Here is an 11,080-nt window from a genome sequence, read left to right as displayed (position 1 = left end):
TTATAAACAAACTAATTTTAAATATAAACCCAACCATATTCCGAACTAAACTATAGTGTGGACTAAAGACTAGAGTATTATCCCGACTAGATTATAGAGTGAACTAAAAATCAAAAAATAATTTATTTTCTTCAATAAAAATCTAATTCGGAATTTATCAACAAGCACTAAAATGGATTCTGGAGAAATCTACTGTCACAATAGTCCCCTCGAAGTTATCATTCAAAACATGATTTTTCAACATTATCACCAACATCTACAATTGATTTGCATTAGAATTTACACAATCAAGTTTGTAGTATGTTTTCATTTATTGTTTACATTTTCTTAAGTCCATTTTTCAATCACTTCACTTCAGTTAATCCAAAATCTAAAAACGACCGCACAAATTTCATTCCATCAACCAGTTAATCCAAAATCTAAAAACGACCACACAAATTTCATTACATCAACAATAACACTACAAAACCAGCATTTGTGTATAAAATAAAAACTTTATTTTTTTTCTTGCTATCCAAATAGAATTGGATATTTAGTTTATTTAAACCTAAGTCCGTTTTAGAACAAACAACTGATAATCATCTTAAACATTGTCCCACCAAAAAAAAAAAACATATTGCCCTTTTAGGCAATAATCACATAATTTGGTTGAGGGACAACATACGTCTAACGTAGAATTTAATCATCGTTGGATTCAACATTTTCGGTTTGCATGTTCTTGAAGGTGGCGACGGGAACATAAGTTACCAAAGTGTACAATTTGTTGGGTGAATCTTCATCGTCATTACGACGGCGAGCCAAACGTACGCGCACACGGAAGGGAGTGGATCTAAAAATAACAAAAAGAAAACATGAAATAAATTTCATAAATAGAAAACAAACGAAATGTAAACAATAGCGTTATACACTAGTATATAACTAACCTGATACCCTTGGACCAGATGTGCTTGTTCAAACGGGTGTCGATTCTGACATCATTGGTACCCATTTCCTTTTCGGCAAATTTACGGATTTCCTTGATAGCACGGGGAGCACGCTTCTTGAAGCCGATGTTGTGGACACGCTTGGCCAAGTGAATGGTGCACTCGCGGGTTACCACTTCATTGATGGCGGACTTGTTACGTTTTTCACCCTTTGTTTTGGCCATTTTTCTTGTTTGTGAAAAAGCTTATCTGCTATTCAAAGTCCTAAAAAGTACAAGGAAATGTATTCTTTTAGTTATTGCACAAATTTCAATATAACTTTTTTGGTTGTTGGCATATTTTTATTTTTCTTTGCGATTTTTTTAAACTATTACAATTTTTGGGTATATTTTTATATAAACACAAACTACACTTGATTTTAGTTATCATTTTGTTAATTATTTTAGGATTTTTTAGATGTTTTTGGATTTATTTAAAAAAAAATTATTAAAAACCAACCTATCGGAAATGAAAGCCTGACGTAAAAGAAAGGGAGAACTGTCAAACGTCAACGCCATCTCAGTTTTGACGTTTGTCAAAAATTACTAACAACTTTTCGGAAGTGTTTGGTTTTTGTGTCAAAATGTTTTTAGTGAAATTAACACAAAATTTAATTTTTGTTAAAAAATATCGTAAATATTTATTGAAATTAATGGTTTTGTTAAATAAATAATACTATTTTTTATAAAAACAATTTATATATAAAGATTTATTTAATTATTCACAATAATTATGTTTATATATTATATATTTATAATTAAAATGGCAACTTATTGAAATAGGTGTAGAAACTTTTTCTTTATTAAATTATTTGTATTGAATATCCAAAAGCTTCATAATGTTTAAAATATCTTTTAAAATTCATACTTTCACTTAATTCTAATTCTTATTACAAAAATGTGTGTGTTTATTTTCTTGACCGTTATATTTTGCAAATCACAATAGTACCAACTTGACATTTAGTTTATTACAATTATCCAACCCTGTATTAGTTTCATTAATTGAAGTTATTGAAAAATGTTCTTTAACATTTGTAAGTTTAATTGAAAAATTCTAAAAATATATTTTAAATTGTGGTCATTTTAGTATCCTTGCTGGCGGTAGGCCTATTATGGGGTTGCACTAATCCTTTTATAAAATTGGGCAGTCAGGGTATAGAAAAAATAAATACCGGTTCTTCCGCCAAAAATCTTTGGCTTGAAATGAAAACTATAGTTTGGCGCCTAAAGTATTGGATACCTTTCTTATTAAATCAGTCCGGCAGTGTCTTGTATGTTTGGACTTTACAAACGTGCAACATAACAGTGGCTGTTCCGGTGGCCAATTCCTTGACATTTGCATTTACTGCGATAACGGGTTATATGTTGGGTGAAAAGATACCGGGTAAAAGTGAGTAAATAATAGTTTAAACGGTGGACTGGGTAAGACTTACTATAGTCTGCATTACATACTGTATTATAGTCTTCATTATTGACTGGACATTGGTGAGAACTTCAGACTTAACAAAATAATCTGCACTAAAGACTAACCTACCGTCTGTGTTATAAACTAAATTATGTATAAAACTCAGTTTTATATATTTTGAATATATTTTATATATTTTCAGATATTATTGTGGGCACTTTATTAGTCTGTATTGGTTCTTCGTTTATGTTATATGACCAAGTTATTAGAGAAACCCCTAATTCATTGGAAGTGCAATAAAAAACTTATAAAAACTAATAAATTAACAAACCATTACCATATAAAGTTTATTAAAAAAGAAATGCAACTTAATCTATAAGGCTTTGTGGACAGCATCTACTAATGTCTCCATACTAACAATAGGTGTTTGAGGCGTTATGCCATGACCCAAATTGGCTATGTAACGAGTTTTACCAAATTTACGCACCATAGTAGTAGTCAATTCACGTATTTCTTCGGGTGTTTTATACATATCCTGAGGATCTAAATTACCCTGAAGGGTAATATTGGGTCCTACTAGTTTGCGGGCCTCTTCAGGGTCAACCGTCCAATCGAGACCTATAACTTCATAACCCAGTTGGGCTTGTTCGGCTAAGGAATGTCCCGCACCCTTGGCGAATATTGTCTACAATAATAAACAAGAAAATTAATTAGCCAAACGCATCAAATAAGCAAGAACATTTTAAATTCAAGACTTAAGGTAAGTGTAATATTTGTGTTTTAATTAATATTACCATGGGCACTAAAGGTATGCCTTGTTCCGTCAAACGTTGTTTCAATTTATCATTGATTTCCTTGATATAAGGTACACACCATTTCAAAAAGTCTTCTTTAGGCAAATGTTCGGCAGAAGATTCAAAAATTTGCAATAACTGGGCTCCAGCCTTAACTTGCATTTCCAAATAGTCTACTATAGAGGCAGTAAGCATTTCCAGAAGTTTCTTAGCATCTTCGGGATAGTCTGAAAGCCAAAATTTAGCTTTGGACATGGTTTTACTGCCACCACCTTCGATCATATAGCCCATAAGAGTCCACTAGGAAAAAAAAGAAATCAATTTATTATGAGACAAAACAAAATTGTTTCTATTGTTGACTTACAGGTGCACCAGTAAAACCTATTAGAGGAACTTTGCCCTCTAATTTGTGTCTCATCATAGTTATAGCTTCTCCCACATAAGTTAATCGGCTAACGGCTCCTTCAGGGGTTAATTTTGATAAATCGGCAGGAGTTTGTAAAGGTTCAGGAAAAACGGGGCCCTAGGAATTTAGATTATAAAAAATTATATAAAAGTAGGTTTATTATAAAGATTTTACCACTCCAGGATGCATTTCCACAGTCATACCCAAAGCCTGGGGTATTACTAAAATATCTGAGAAGATAATGGAAGCATCCAAATCAAATCTTCTTAAAGGTTGCATAGTAACCTCACAAGCCAACTCAGGTGTTCTACATATAGTAAAGAAATCATGTTGCTTGCGCACTTCTTGAAACTCAGGTAAATAGCGGCCGGCTTGTCTCATTACCCAGACCGGAACACGGTCAACCGCTTCACCACGTGCCGCTCTCAACAAATTATCATTTTTTAAAGCCGGAAAATTCTGTTTGGAAAAATTAAAATATTCACAGTTTACTAAATTAATTACAAAAGCAATAAAACTTAATTGCAAGATTTTAAACATGTTATGGGTTTATTTTATATGATGTAATTTTTCTTTGAATTAATTTGCATTTTTCTCGAGTTCCGTTTTTGTTTTGTTACTATTACCTTTGCATCCTTCATGTTTTTATTGTTGTTTTGTCTTATTAGTGAAATGAGTTTGTGTTAGTAATGTTATTTTAATTTTTTTTAATTATTTAGCTATGTTTGCATGAATGTGCAATTATTTGTAGCGTTTATTTAATAATGTTTATTAAAATTAATCTGAAAAGTGTAATTGTTTTTTGCTCTGTCAAAATTAAAATGTCATTGATGGGTGTCAGCTGTTCAGTAAATTATTTGTATTCATTCACAGTAGTGTTTAGGCCTTAAACGGTATGTAAAAACATAAGGTTAATGTAAAACAAAAATTTCCGATAAACCTTATAAAGTAGGCGGCTTAGGTGTATTTCTTCGGAATTGATGTAAAACCCTAAATATGCGGTAATATTAATTTTATAACTTATGTTTTAATATAAAAGTCTTTTCCGTTTTTGTGTTAAAGTGCAAATACAACTCTGTTGCTTTTTGTTTTCAATTGCATTTACTTGATTCAATGCGCAAAACAAAATTGCGATAAAGAACAAAAAAACAACAACAAATAAATACTGTAAATAAAAGCAAAAAGGAAACAGCGACAAATACAACAATCTGAAAGAATAGAACCCAAAAAATATATTCTAAAAACAGATAATAGCTACTGAAACTGCAGTCGTGTCACAAATAAACGCGATAAAAAATTATCAAAAAAGTAAAAAATAGCAAACTTTTTTAAAAAAGGTAAGTACAACTTTGTTTAAAAAAAATTAAAACATTGCTAATAAATTACTCATTTTATGTTGCTAAATATTTCAGAATTTTTTACAAATAAAAAAACGAAAATGGCTGATGAACAACAACCTAATTTATTGGCTGGACATCCACCGGCAGGTAAGCAAACATGTTGTTGTTTTTTTTTCATTCTGTAGACAAGAAAATTAAATGCGCATTAAAAGAAACAAACATATTTTGTTTTTTAATGTTTGTTTTTTTTTTTTCTTATAAAAAATGACTTGATAATTAAAGTTGACCTTGAAATTGTTTGTTATTGACTTATTAAAATCATGTAGCGTCATACAAAGTGTTTGGGAATTTTTTAGAGGGAAAGTTAACTTTTTTATATGTATTTTCAGTTAAGGCTGGTGGCATGCGTATTGTCCAACATAAAACACCCAATGCGGAACGTCCTGCTAAAGATGCCGAAGATTGCACCGGTCTAACTGTAAGTTTTTTTCTTTACCAAACTCGTTTTTAAGCAATAACAGTAATATTTCTCTTTCCAGCAACCTGTTAATGTGAATGCCATGTCGGTGAGTGGTGCCCCTGTTAAGGGCAATTCAGACTATACGCCTCAAGCAGCCCAGGTGGCTCATCATCCCAAGCCACCAGCACATGTTGCTACCAAGCCCCAAATCAACATACAACAACCTCGCAAATGAACTGCCTATGGTTATGATGAGTACTTAAGTTGCTGGTCATCATGGCTGGTCATTGGGTCCTTTTCTATTAGTATCCTACTTTAAGAAGTTAAACTTCTCTTTTTTTTATTTTGCTTTTTGTTTGCTTAGATGTTTTGGAAACAAGTCATTTATATAAGTAATACTTACATTCCCTTTTTTATATTATTTCTTAATATATAAAAATATTACATTTTTTTCTTATCATTATTGTTTTGTGTCTTTTTAGCTTTTTTCTCTGTTTTATTAAAAATTGCATTTTTTCAATGTTTCCACTTAGAGTTTTTTAAATACACACAAAAAGGTTTTTTAAAAACTATTTTTAACTATTTTTCTTAACAGTAAAATTGTGATTTGTTTTATTTATAATAGTGGTGGGTTTGTTTTTTCTAGCGCCTTAACATATGCTTTGCTATTAGCGTGTTAAGGTTAGTTTGGTGTGTTTTTTGCAATTGCTTTTGTTGTGTTAAAATTCCCATATTCTTTTTTATTTCAAGTGTAAGTTAAATACCAAGCGTTCAATAGTTTTTGTTGCCCCACTGAACTTCGGTGGTCCGGGGTGCAGGCTTCAAACCTGTAGTCGATTAACGTCGAAGTGGTTCGATTCCACCTGGGGGGCGTTGGAAAATAAATTTTTATTTTAATTTATTTGTTATTTAAGTTTTGTGTTTTATTAAATTCAATTTCTTATTTAGTTAGTTAGTTTTTTACTTGAAATTCCATGGAATTTTAAGATTTTGTGAAAAAGTATTGTTTTGATGAAAATGGGAATAACAAAAAATTAAAAACGCTTTTTGTGTTTTAAAAATTCATTTCAAAAATCTTTATTTTCAAACGGTTTTAAACAGAGTTAGCAGCACTGACAACCCAGGAACGTAGAGCAGCAACATCAGCATAGACACCAGGATAATTGGTGTAAGCACAACCATAACCCCAAGAAACAACACCAACCAAAACACCACCCGAGACCAATGGGCCACCAGAATCACCTTGACACGAATCCTTGCCAACAGTGTAGGCACAGATCATGCTGGACTTGATTTGAGAGCCATAACCATAAGTGGAAGAAGCACATTGTGTGCGGCCGACAATCTTAAGATTGACATAACGCAATTGAGCAGGAATGCTGCCACCCGAAGAGGTGGTACCCCAACCAGAAACTACAGCAGCAGCGCCGTTAGCAGGTGCAGATGAAGCCAAAGCAATAGCCTTAATAGTGGAGGACATGGTCAAAGAAGAGCTCAAACGGATGACGGCAATATCGTTAACTTTAGTGCTGGGATTGTAACCTTCATGATTCTTAAAGGCAGCAACACTAACCAAAACGCCACCAGAATTCCAGTATGAAGAACCAGCTCTAACTTTCAATACCGAGGCAGAGACAGATTGCAAACAGTGAGCAGCAGTTACAATGATTTTGGAGTTATAGATGGAGCCACCACAAGAATGAGATCCACTACGTTGTAGAGAAATTTGCCAAGGATAAGAGCTAATGGTGGTAGCAACACCACCCACTATACGACCATCTAACTCAGGCACCATGCCCTCGGGTATGGCGGCACCCAAAGCACAGGCTATAGCCGATAATAATATGACAAATTTCAACATGTTGAAGTGTAAAAACTACTATGGAAATTTGTTTAATATTACAAGCTATTTATACAAAAAGTGTAACAATATGCAATAGACTTATTTTGCTAATAATTCAAATTAGTAGATAAGATTGTTAAAAAAAATAAATATTCTTTATACTAAAAGAAGTACAGGGAAGACTTTGATAAGATTTTGAGTATAAATTTATCATAATTCGACTTGTCAAATTTGCTATTGCGTAAATCTAATTGGAAATTAAGTTATTCATTAAAATAACTCAAAGTAAAAATCTCAATAGTGAAGTTTTGGCCACAAATTTGTGGGTAAATTAAGTGATTTGTGAAAGAACTCCAATTCACAATCGGTGTTGTATGGTGGCATGTCGTATTTTTGAAAAACTTTTATGACATACGATCGATAGTGAATTGGGTAAATGAGTTTCAACGCTACTATATGTATATGAAAGTCTGGCAACCTTAAAACTTTTCTCGGTTGCTATAGGCAATCATAATCGTTAGTTGTTTATTTGAAAATCAGCAAAAATTTCAAAATTTAATTAAACAATTTGTGTTACAAAAATGTTCTCCACAAATATTGAAGCTAAAATAACCGCTGAGGAATTACAGAGGTTGCAGGAAATGTGTTTGGAAACTTTAAGAACGGGGCAATTACATACTTTAAGAAATGATGCTAAACTTAGGGCGGTTAACAATACCACAAGTTATGATGAATTTAAGTAAGTTTAAAATGGGATATTTGGCACAACATAATTAATTTTTTTACAATTTTAGAGATATAGTGGATGCTGCCCATTTGAAACCCATAACAAGACAAGATAAAATGAATCCAAAAACTAAAAATCGTTTATGGAACTCAGCGGCAAGAGAAAGTGAAGAATAAATGATGAACTTAATAGATTTTCAATTTTCTTCTTAATATTCCGCCCTGTCATAAAACTATTATTAAATTTTCTTAAAATTTTAATAAAAAACATCATTGAAAACTTGTTAAGAGTTAATTTAAAATTGTAAAAATAAAATTAGCAAACTATTTTTGAATTGAAAGTATTCCGATTGGAATGTGTAACAGACCGAATTATACATATCGAGGGACTATATTCAATAGTCTCTATCTAAAATAATACAAGTTTTCAGGAGAGCAAAAAAACTGTTTATTTCGCTAGTTCGTGAAGATTTTTTACAATATATTTTTACGACCATATTCTAAACCATTATATAAAAAGAATTTTAATTTTTGCATTATTTACAAAATTATTCACAAATTTATATCAGATAGAGCTTATTTTTCTACGAAAATGTTCATTCAACCAACAGATAGAGAGTATTTCATGGAAACATAAAATTTTTATTTGAATTAAAATCAATAAATATATTTTATACAATTTAATGGAGGAAAAGAAACCAAATTGTTGAAAAAGCAACAGATTATAATGTTTTGGTCCAAAATCAATGTTATATGGTTAAACACGACAATAAAATTGATTTAATTAGTATCATAATGAGCGATATCTCAAAAACTATTAGAGCGATTTTAAATATTTTGACGGATTTGTGTTCGGCATGTCCAAATTATTAAGAAGACTTGTTTTGCAACATAAAATTATCCAAAGGGATCGAGTTTGAAGCAATTTTTGGATAAGATAGAGAGTTTTGCATTCAGAATTTTTTTTTTTTTAAGATAGAGAAATTTAAAAAATGCTATAAAATTGCCAAAAAATATTTTTTTTCTTTGAAATTTATATCACTGATGCGCGATAGTTTGCTGAATATTTTGCCATCAAAATCTCATTTTCATAAAAATGACACATAGCGACTATTGAATATAGTCCCTCGATATGTCTGTAATTGTTTTGTTATTGTTTTTATTTAATTTCTAATAACTTGTTGCCGTATTCATAAACAGTTATCAAATGTTTATAAAACAAATGTTGATGCAATATTTGTTCTATAAGTTATTGTGAATTGTTGCTCTTAGAGCGGGTTTTTGAGATGGTAATCAAATGCCAATTAATAATCAGATTAGTTAATCTAAAAATAAATTTAATCTTAAGATTAAACTTCGCAGTGTTGCCATACAAAACAACAGAAAATGTCACTGTTTGTTATCAAAACAATGCATATTTTATAAAAAAGAAGAAGACAATTGTAAATTTAATATGAAAATTAATGAAAACTTAAATTAAAAACAAAAAAATATATTTTGAAGTGTCCATAATTTATACTAATCAGTAAATAGAACAATTTAGAGCGGTTTTTGAAATGGTAATCAAATGCCAATTAATAATCAGATTAGTTAATCTAAAAATAAATTTAATCTTATGTTAATCCCCTTTGATGTTTTTGAGTACAAGATTAAACTTCGCAGTGTTGCCATAGAAAACAACAGAAAACGTCACTGTTTGTTATCAAAACAATGCATATTTTATAAAAAAGAAGAAGACAATTGTAAATTTAATATGAAAACTTAAATTAAAAACAAAAAATGTATTTTGAAGTGTCCATAATTTATACTAATCAATAAATAGAACATTTTAATGTTTATATTTATAAAAATTTTATTAATTTTTTTGCATCAGCTGTTTACACTTTTGCATTTCGTGCTTAAGATTAAACCACCTCCATTGGGCGCTTAAACTTGCAAACAAAATTAACTAATTGAGTACTTAAAAACATCTTTCGAGGATTAATTTTAATTTAATCGCTAATCTTTCACCTAAAGATTGGCCCTTAAAGTTAAGAGTTTATTAAAACTTTCTATAGAATTATTTAATAAAAAAAATAACTAAATATTTGAACTTGCAATAAAACATTCCATAATAAACCATAATCTTATCGTTAAGTTTTAATTAGTTTTAGTATTTTGCTAAAATTAATACTAAAGATTCTTAAGCAAGATGTCTTTTTTGTTTAAATCTTATCTAATCCCATGAACACTTTTAATTCCTCAAACACTTGCAATTCTTATAAATATTCAGTGTTTTGAATCAAAATTTCAGTAGTTGGTCTCTATACCCCAGCAATAACATGTTGAAATTGGTAATTCTATTAGCGTCTATAGCCTGTGCTTTAGGTGCTGCCGTGCCTGAGGGTTTGCTACCTCAATTGGATGGACGTATAGTGGGTGGTGAGGCCACCACTATTTCCTCTTTCCCCTGGCAAATTTCACTTCAACGTTCGGGTTCTCATTCATGCGGTGGTTCCATCTATAACTCTAAAATTATAGTGACAGCTGCTCACTGTTTGCAGTCCGTCTCCACTTCGGTATTGAAAGTACGTGCTGGTTCTTCCTACTGGAATTCTGGTGGCATCTTGGTTAGTGTGGCCAATTTCAAGACTCATGAGGGTTACAACTATAAGACCATGGTCAACGATATTGCTGTCATCCGTTTGAGCTCTTCTTTGTCCATGTCTTCCACCATTAAGGCTATTGCTTTGGCTACCACTACTCCACCCACTGGTGCCGCTGCTACTGTGTCTGGTTGGGGTACTACCTCTTCGGGTGGTAATATTCCTGCTCAATTGCGTTATGTTGATCTCAAGATTCTTGATCGCGCTCAATGTTCGTCTTCCACCTATGGTTATGGCGCTGAGATCAAGTATACCATGATGTGTGCTTATACTGTGGGCAAGGACTCTTGCCAAGGTGATTCTGGTGGCCCCTTGGTTTCGGGTGGTGTTCTGGCTGGTGTTGTCTCTTGGGGTTACGGTTGCGCTTACGACAATTACCCCGGTGTCTATGCTGATGTTGCTGTTCTACGCACCTGGGTTACCAAAAATGCTTTATCCGTTTAATTTAAATAAAAATTTTCTACCGATTAGTTAAAATTTTAGAGTTTGCTTTAAATATG

The 11,080-nt window shown here is 31.6% G+C and overlaps 7 protein-coding genes and 1 non-coding gene across 8 annotated transcripts; 5 read left to right on the top strand and 3 right to left on the bottom strand.

The window, feature by feature from the left end:
- Window positions 1-474: 474 nt before the first annotated feature.
- On the bottom strand, window positions 475-1,492 carry LOC119603547 (60S ribosomal protein L31). Its single transcript, XM_037955593.1, has 3 exons — window positions 1,422-1,492; window positions 924-1,187; window positions 475-829 (listed from the first exon to the last, which is right to left on the bottom strand). Exons 2-3 carry the CDS (start codon window positions 1,145-1,147, stop codon window positions 679-681), a joined length of 375 nt encoding a protein of 124 aa, XP_037811521.1. The 5' UTR covers window positions 1,148-1,187; window positions 1,422-1,492; the 3' UTR covers window positions 475-678.
- A 440-nt stretch (window positions 1,493-1,932) lies between these two features.
- On the top strand, window positions 1,933-2,825 carry LOC119603506 (transmembrane protein 234 homolog). The gene is made up of 3 exons (XM_037955537.1): window positions 1,933-1,995; window positions 2,049-2,351; window positions 2,569-2,825. The coding sequence occupies exons 1-3, from the start codon at window positions 1,980-1,982 to the stop codon at window positions 2,664-2,666; spliced, it is 417 nt and encodes a 138-aa protein (XP_037811465.1). The 5' UTR covers window positions 1,933-1,979; the 3' UTR covers window positions 2,667-2,825.
- Window positions 2,689-4,402, bottom strand: LOC119603502 (uroporphyrinogen decarboxylase). The gene is made up of 5 exons (XM_037955534.1): window positions 4,193-4,402; window positions 3,741-4,025; window positions 3,525-3,683; window positions 3,161-3,460; window positions 2,689-3,051 (listed from the first exon to the last, which is right to left on the bottom strand). The coding sequence occupies exons 1-5, from the start codon at window positions 4,205-4,207 to the stop codon at window positions 2,740-2,742; spliced, it is 1,071 nt and encodes a 356-aa protein (XP_037811462.1). The 5' UTR covers window positions 4,208-4,402; the 3' UTR covers window positions 2,689-2,739.
- A 290-nt stretch (window positions 4,403-4,692) lies between these two features.
- LOC119603507 (death-associated protein 1) lies at window positions 4,693-5,890 on the top strand. The gene is made up of 4 exons (XM_037955539.1): window positions 4,693-4,903; window positions 4,979-5,053; window positions 5,296-5,384; window positions 5,446-5,890. Exons 2-4 carry the CDS (start codon window positions 5,005-5,007, stop codon window positions 5,599-5,601), a joined length of 294 nt encoding a protein of 97 aa, XP_037811467.1. The 5' UTR covers window positions 4,693-4,903; window positions 4,979-5,004; the 3' UTR covers window positions 5,602-5,890.
- A 262-nt stretch (window positions 5,891-6,152) lies between these two features.
- Trnastop-uca lies at window positions 6,153-6,239 on the top strand. Its single transcript has one exon. It is a non-coding gene; the product is annotated as a tRNA-Sec (tRNA).
- Window positions 6,240-6,410: 171 nt separating this feature from the next.
- On the bottom strand, window positions 6,411-7,259 carry LOC119603505 (trypsin alpha-4). The gene has a single exon (XM_037955536.1). It carries the CDS (start codon window positions 7,225-7,227, stop codon window positions 6,460-6,462), a length of 768 nt encoding a protein of 255 aa, XP_037811464.1. The 5' UTR covers window positions 7,228-7,259; the 3' UTR covers window positions 6,411-6,459.
- Window positions 7,260-7,710: 451 nt separating this feature from the next.
- Window positions 7,711-8,209, top strand: LOC119603508 (coiled-coil domain-containing protein 103). Its single transcript, XM_037955540.1, has 2 exons — window positions 7,711-7,948; window positions 8,004-8,209. The coding sequence occupies exons 1-2, from the start codon at window positions 7,791-7,793 to the stop codon at window positions 8,110-8,112; spliced, it is 267 nt and encodes an 88-aa protein (XP_037811468.1). The 5' UTR covers window positions 7,711-7,790; the 3' UTR covers window positions 8,113-8,209.
- A 2,014-nt stretch (window positions 8,210-10,223) lies between these two features.
- Window positions 10,224-11,057, top strand: LOC119603504 (trypsin alpha-4-like). Its single transcript, XM_037955535.1, has one exon. The coding sequence runs from the start codon at window positions 10,257-10,259 to the stop codon at window positions 11,022-11,024; it is 768 nt and encodes a 255-aa protein (XP_037811463.1). The 5' UTR covers window positions 10,224-10,256; the 3' UTR covers window positions 11,025-11,057.
- Window positions 11,058-11,080: the final 23 nt, after the last annotated feature.

The sequence above is a fragment of the Lucilia sericata genome, unplaced genomic scaffold, assembly GCF_015586225.1.
Source record: "Lucilia sericata isolate MDLA Ls3-8-SP2 unplaced genomic scaffold, ASM1558622v1 Contig000310F_arrow, whole genome shotgun sequence".
Lineage (NCBI taxonomy): Eukaryota > Metazoa > Arthropoda > Insecta > Diptera > Calliphoridae > Lucilia > Lucilia sericata.
The sequence above is the reverse complement of the archived record's forward strand: the minus strand, read 5'-3'. Positions and strand labels throughout refer to the sequence as shown.

What these genes read in the sequence shown, in the direction of transcription:
- LOC119603547 (XM_037955593.1), bottom strand. Translation starts at nt 1,147, where the DNA reads ATGGCCAAAACAAAGGGTGAAAAACGTAACAAGTCCGCCATCAATGAA. An exon ending in ATCTGGTCCAAGGGTATCAG is followed by an intron (nt 830 to 923) that starts GTTAGTTATATA and finishes TGTTATTTTTAG; the next exon opens with ATCCACTCCCTTCCGTGTGC.
- LOC119603506 (XM_037955537.1), top strand. An exon ending in TGAAAAGATACCGGGTAAAA is followed by an intron (nt 2,352 to 2,568) that starts GTGAGTAAATAA and finishes ATATATTTTCAG; the next exon opens with ATATTATTGTGGGCACTTTA.
- LOC119603502 (XM_037955534.1), bottom strand. An exon ending in TGGAAATGCATCCTGGAGTG is followed by an intron (nt 3,684 to 3,740) that starts GTAAAATCTTTA and finishes CTAAATTCCTAG; the next exon opens with GGCCCCGTTTTTCCTGAACC. An exon ending in GCATACCTTTAGTGCCCATG is followed by an intron (nt 3,052 to 3,160) that starts GTAATATTAATT and finishes TTATTATTGTAG; the next exon opens with ACAATATTCGCCAAGGGTGC.
- LOC119603507 (XM_037955539.1), top strand. Translation starts at nt 5,005, where the DNA reads ATGGCTGATGAACAACAACCTAATTTATTGGCTGGACATCCACCGGCA. An exon ending in GGCTGGACATCCACCGGCAG is followed by an intron (nt 5,054 to 5,295) that starts GTAAGCAAACAT and finishes ATGTATTTTCAG; the next exon opens with TTAAGGCTGGTGGCATGCGT. An exon ending in AAGATTGCACCGGTCTAACT is followed by an intron (nt 5,385 to 5,445) that starts GTAAGTTTTTTT and finishes TTCTCTTTCCAG; the next exon opens with CAACCTGTTAATGTGAATGC.
- LOC119603505 (XM_037955536.1), bottom strand. Translation starts at nt 7,227, where the DNA reads ATGTTGAAATTTGTCATATTATTATCGGCTATAGCCTGTGCTTTGGGT.
- LOC119603508 (XM_037955540.1), top strand. Translation starts at nt 7,791, where the DNA reads ATGTTCTCCACAAATATTGAAGCTAAAATAACCGCTGAGGAATTACAG. An exon ending in ACAAGTTATGATGAATTTAA is followed by an intron (nt 7,949 to 8,003) that starts GTAAGTTTAAAA and finishes TTACAATTTTAG; the next exon opens with AGATATAGTGGATGCTGCCC.
- LOC119603504 (XM_037955535.1), top strand. Translation starts at nt 10,257, where the DNA reads ATGTTGAAATTGGTAATTCTATTAGCGTCTATAGCCTGTGCTTTAGGT.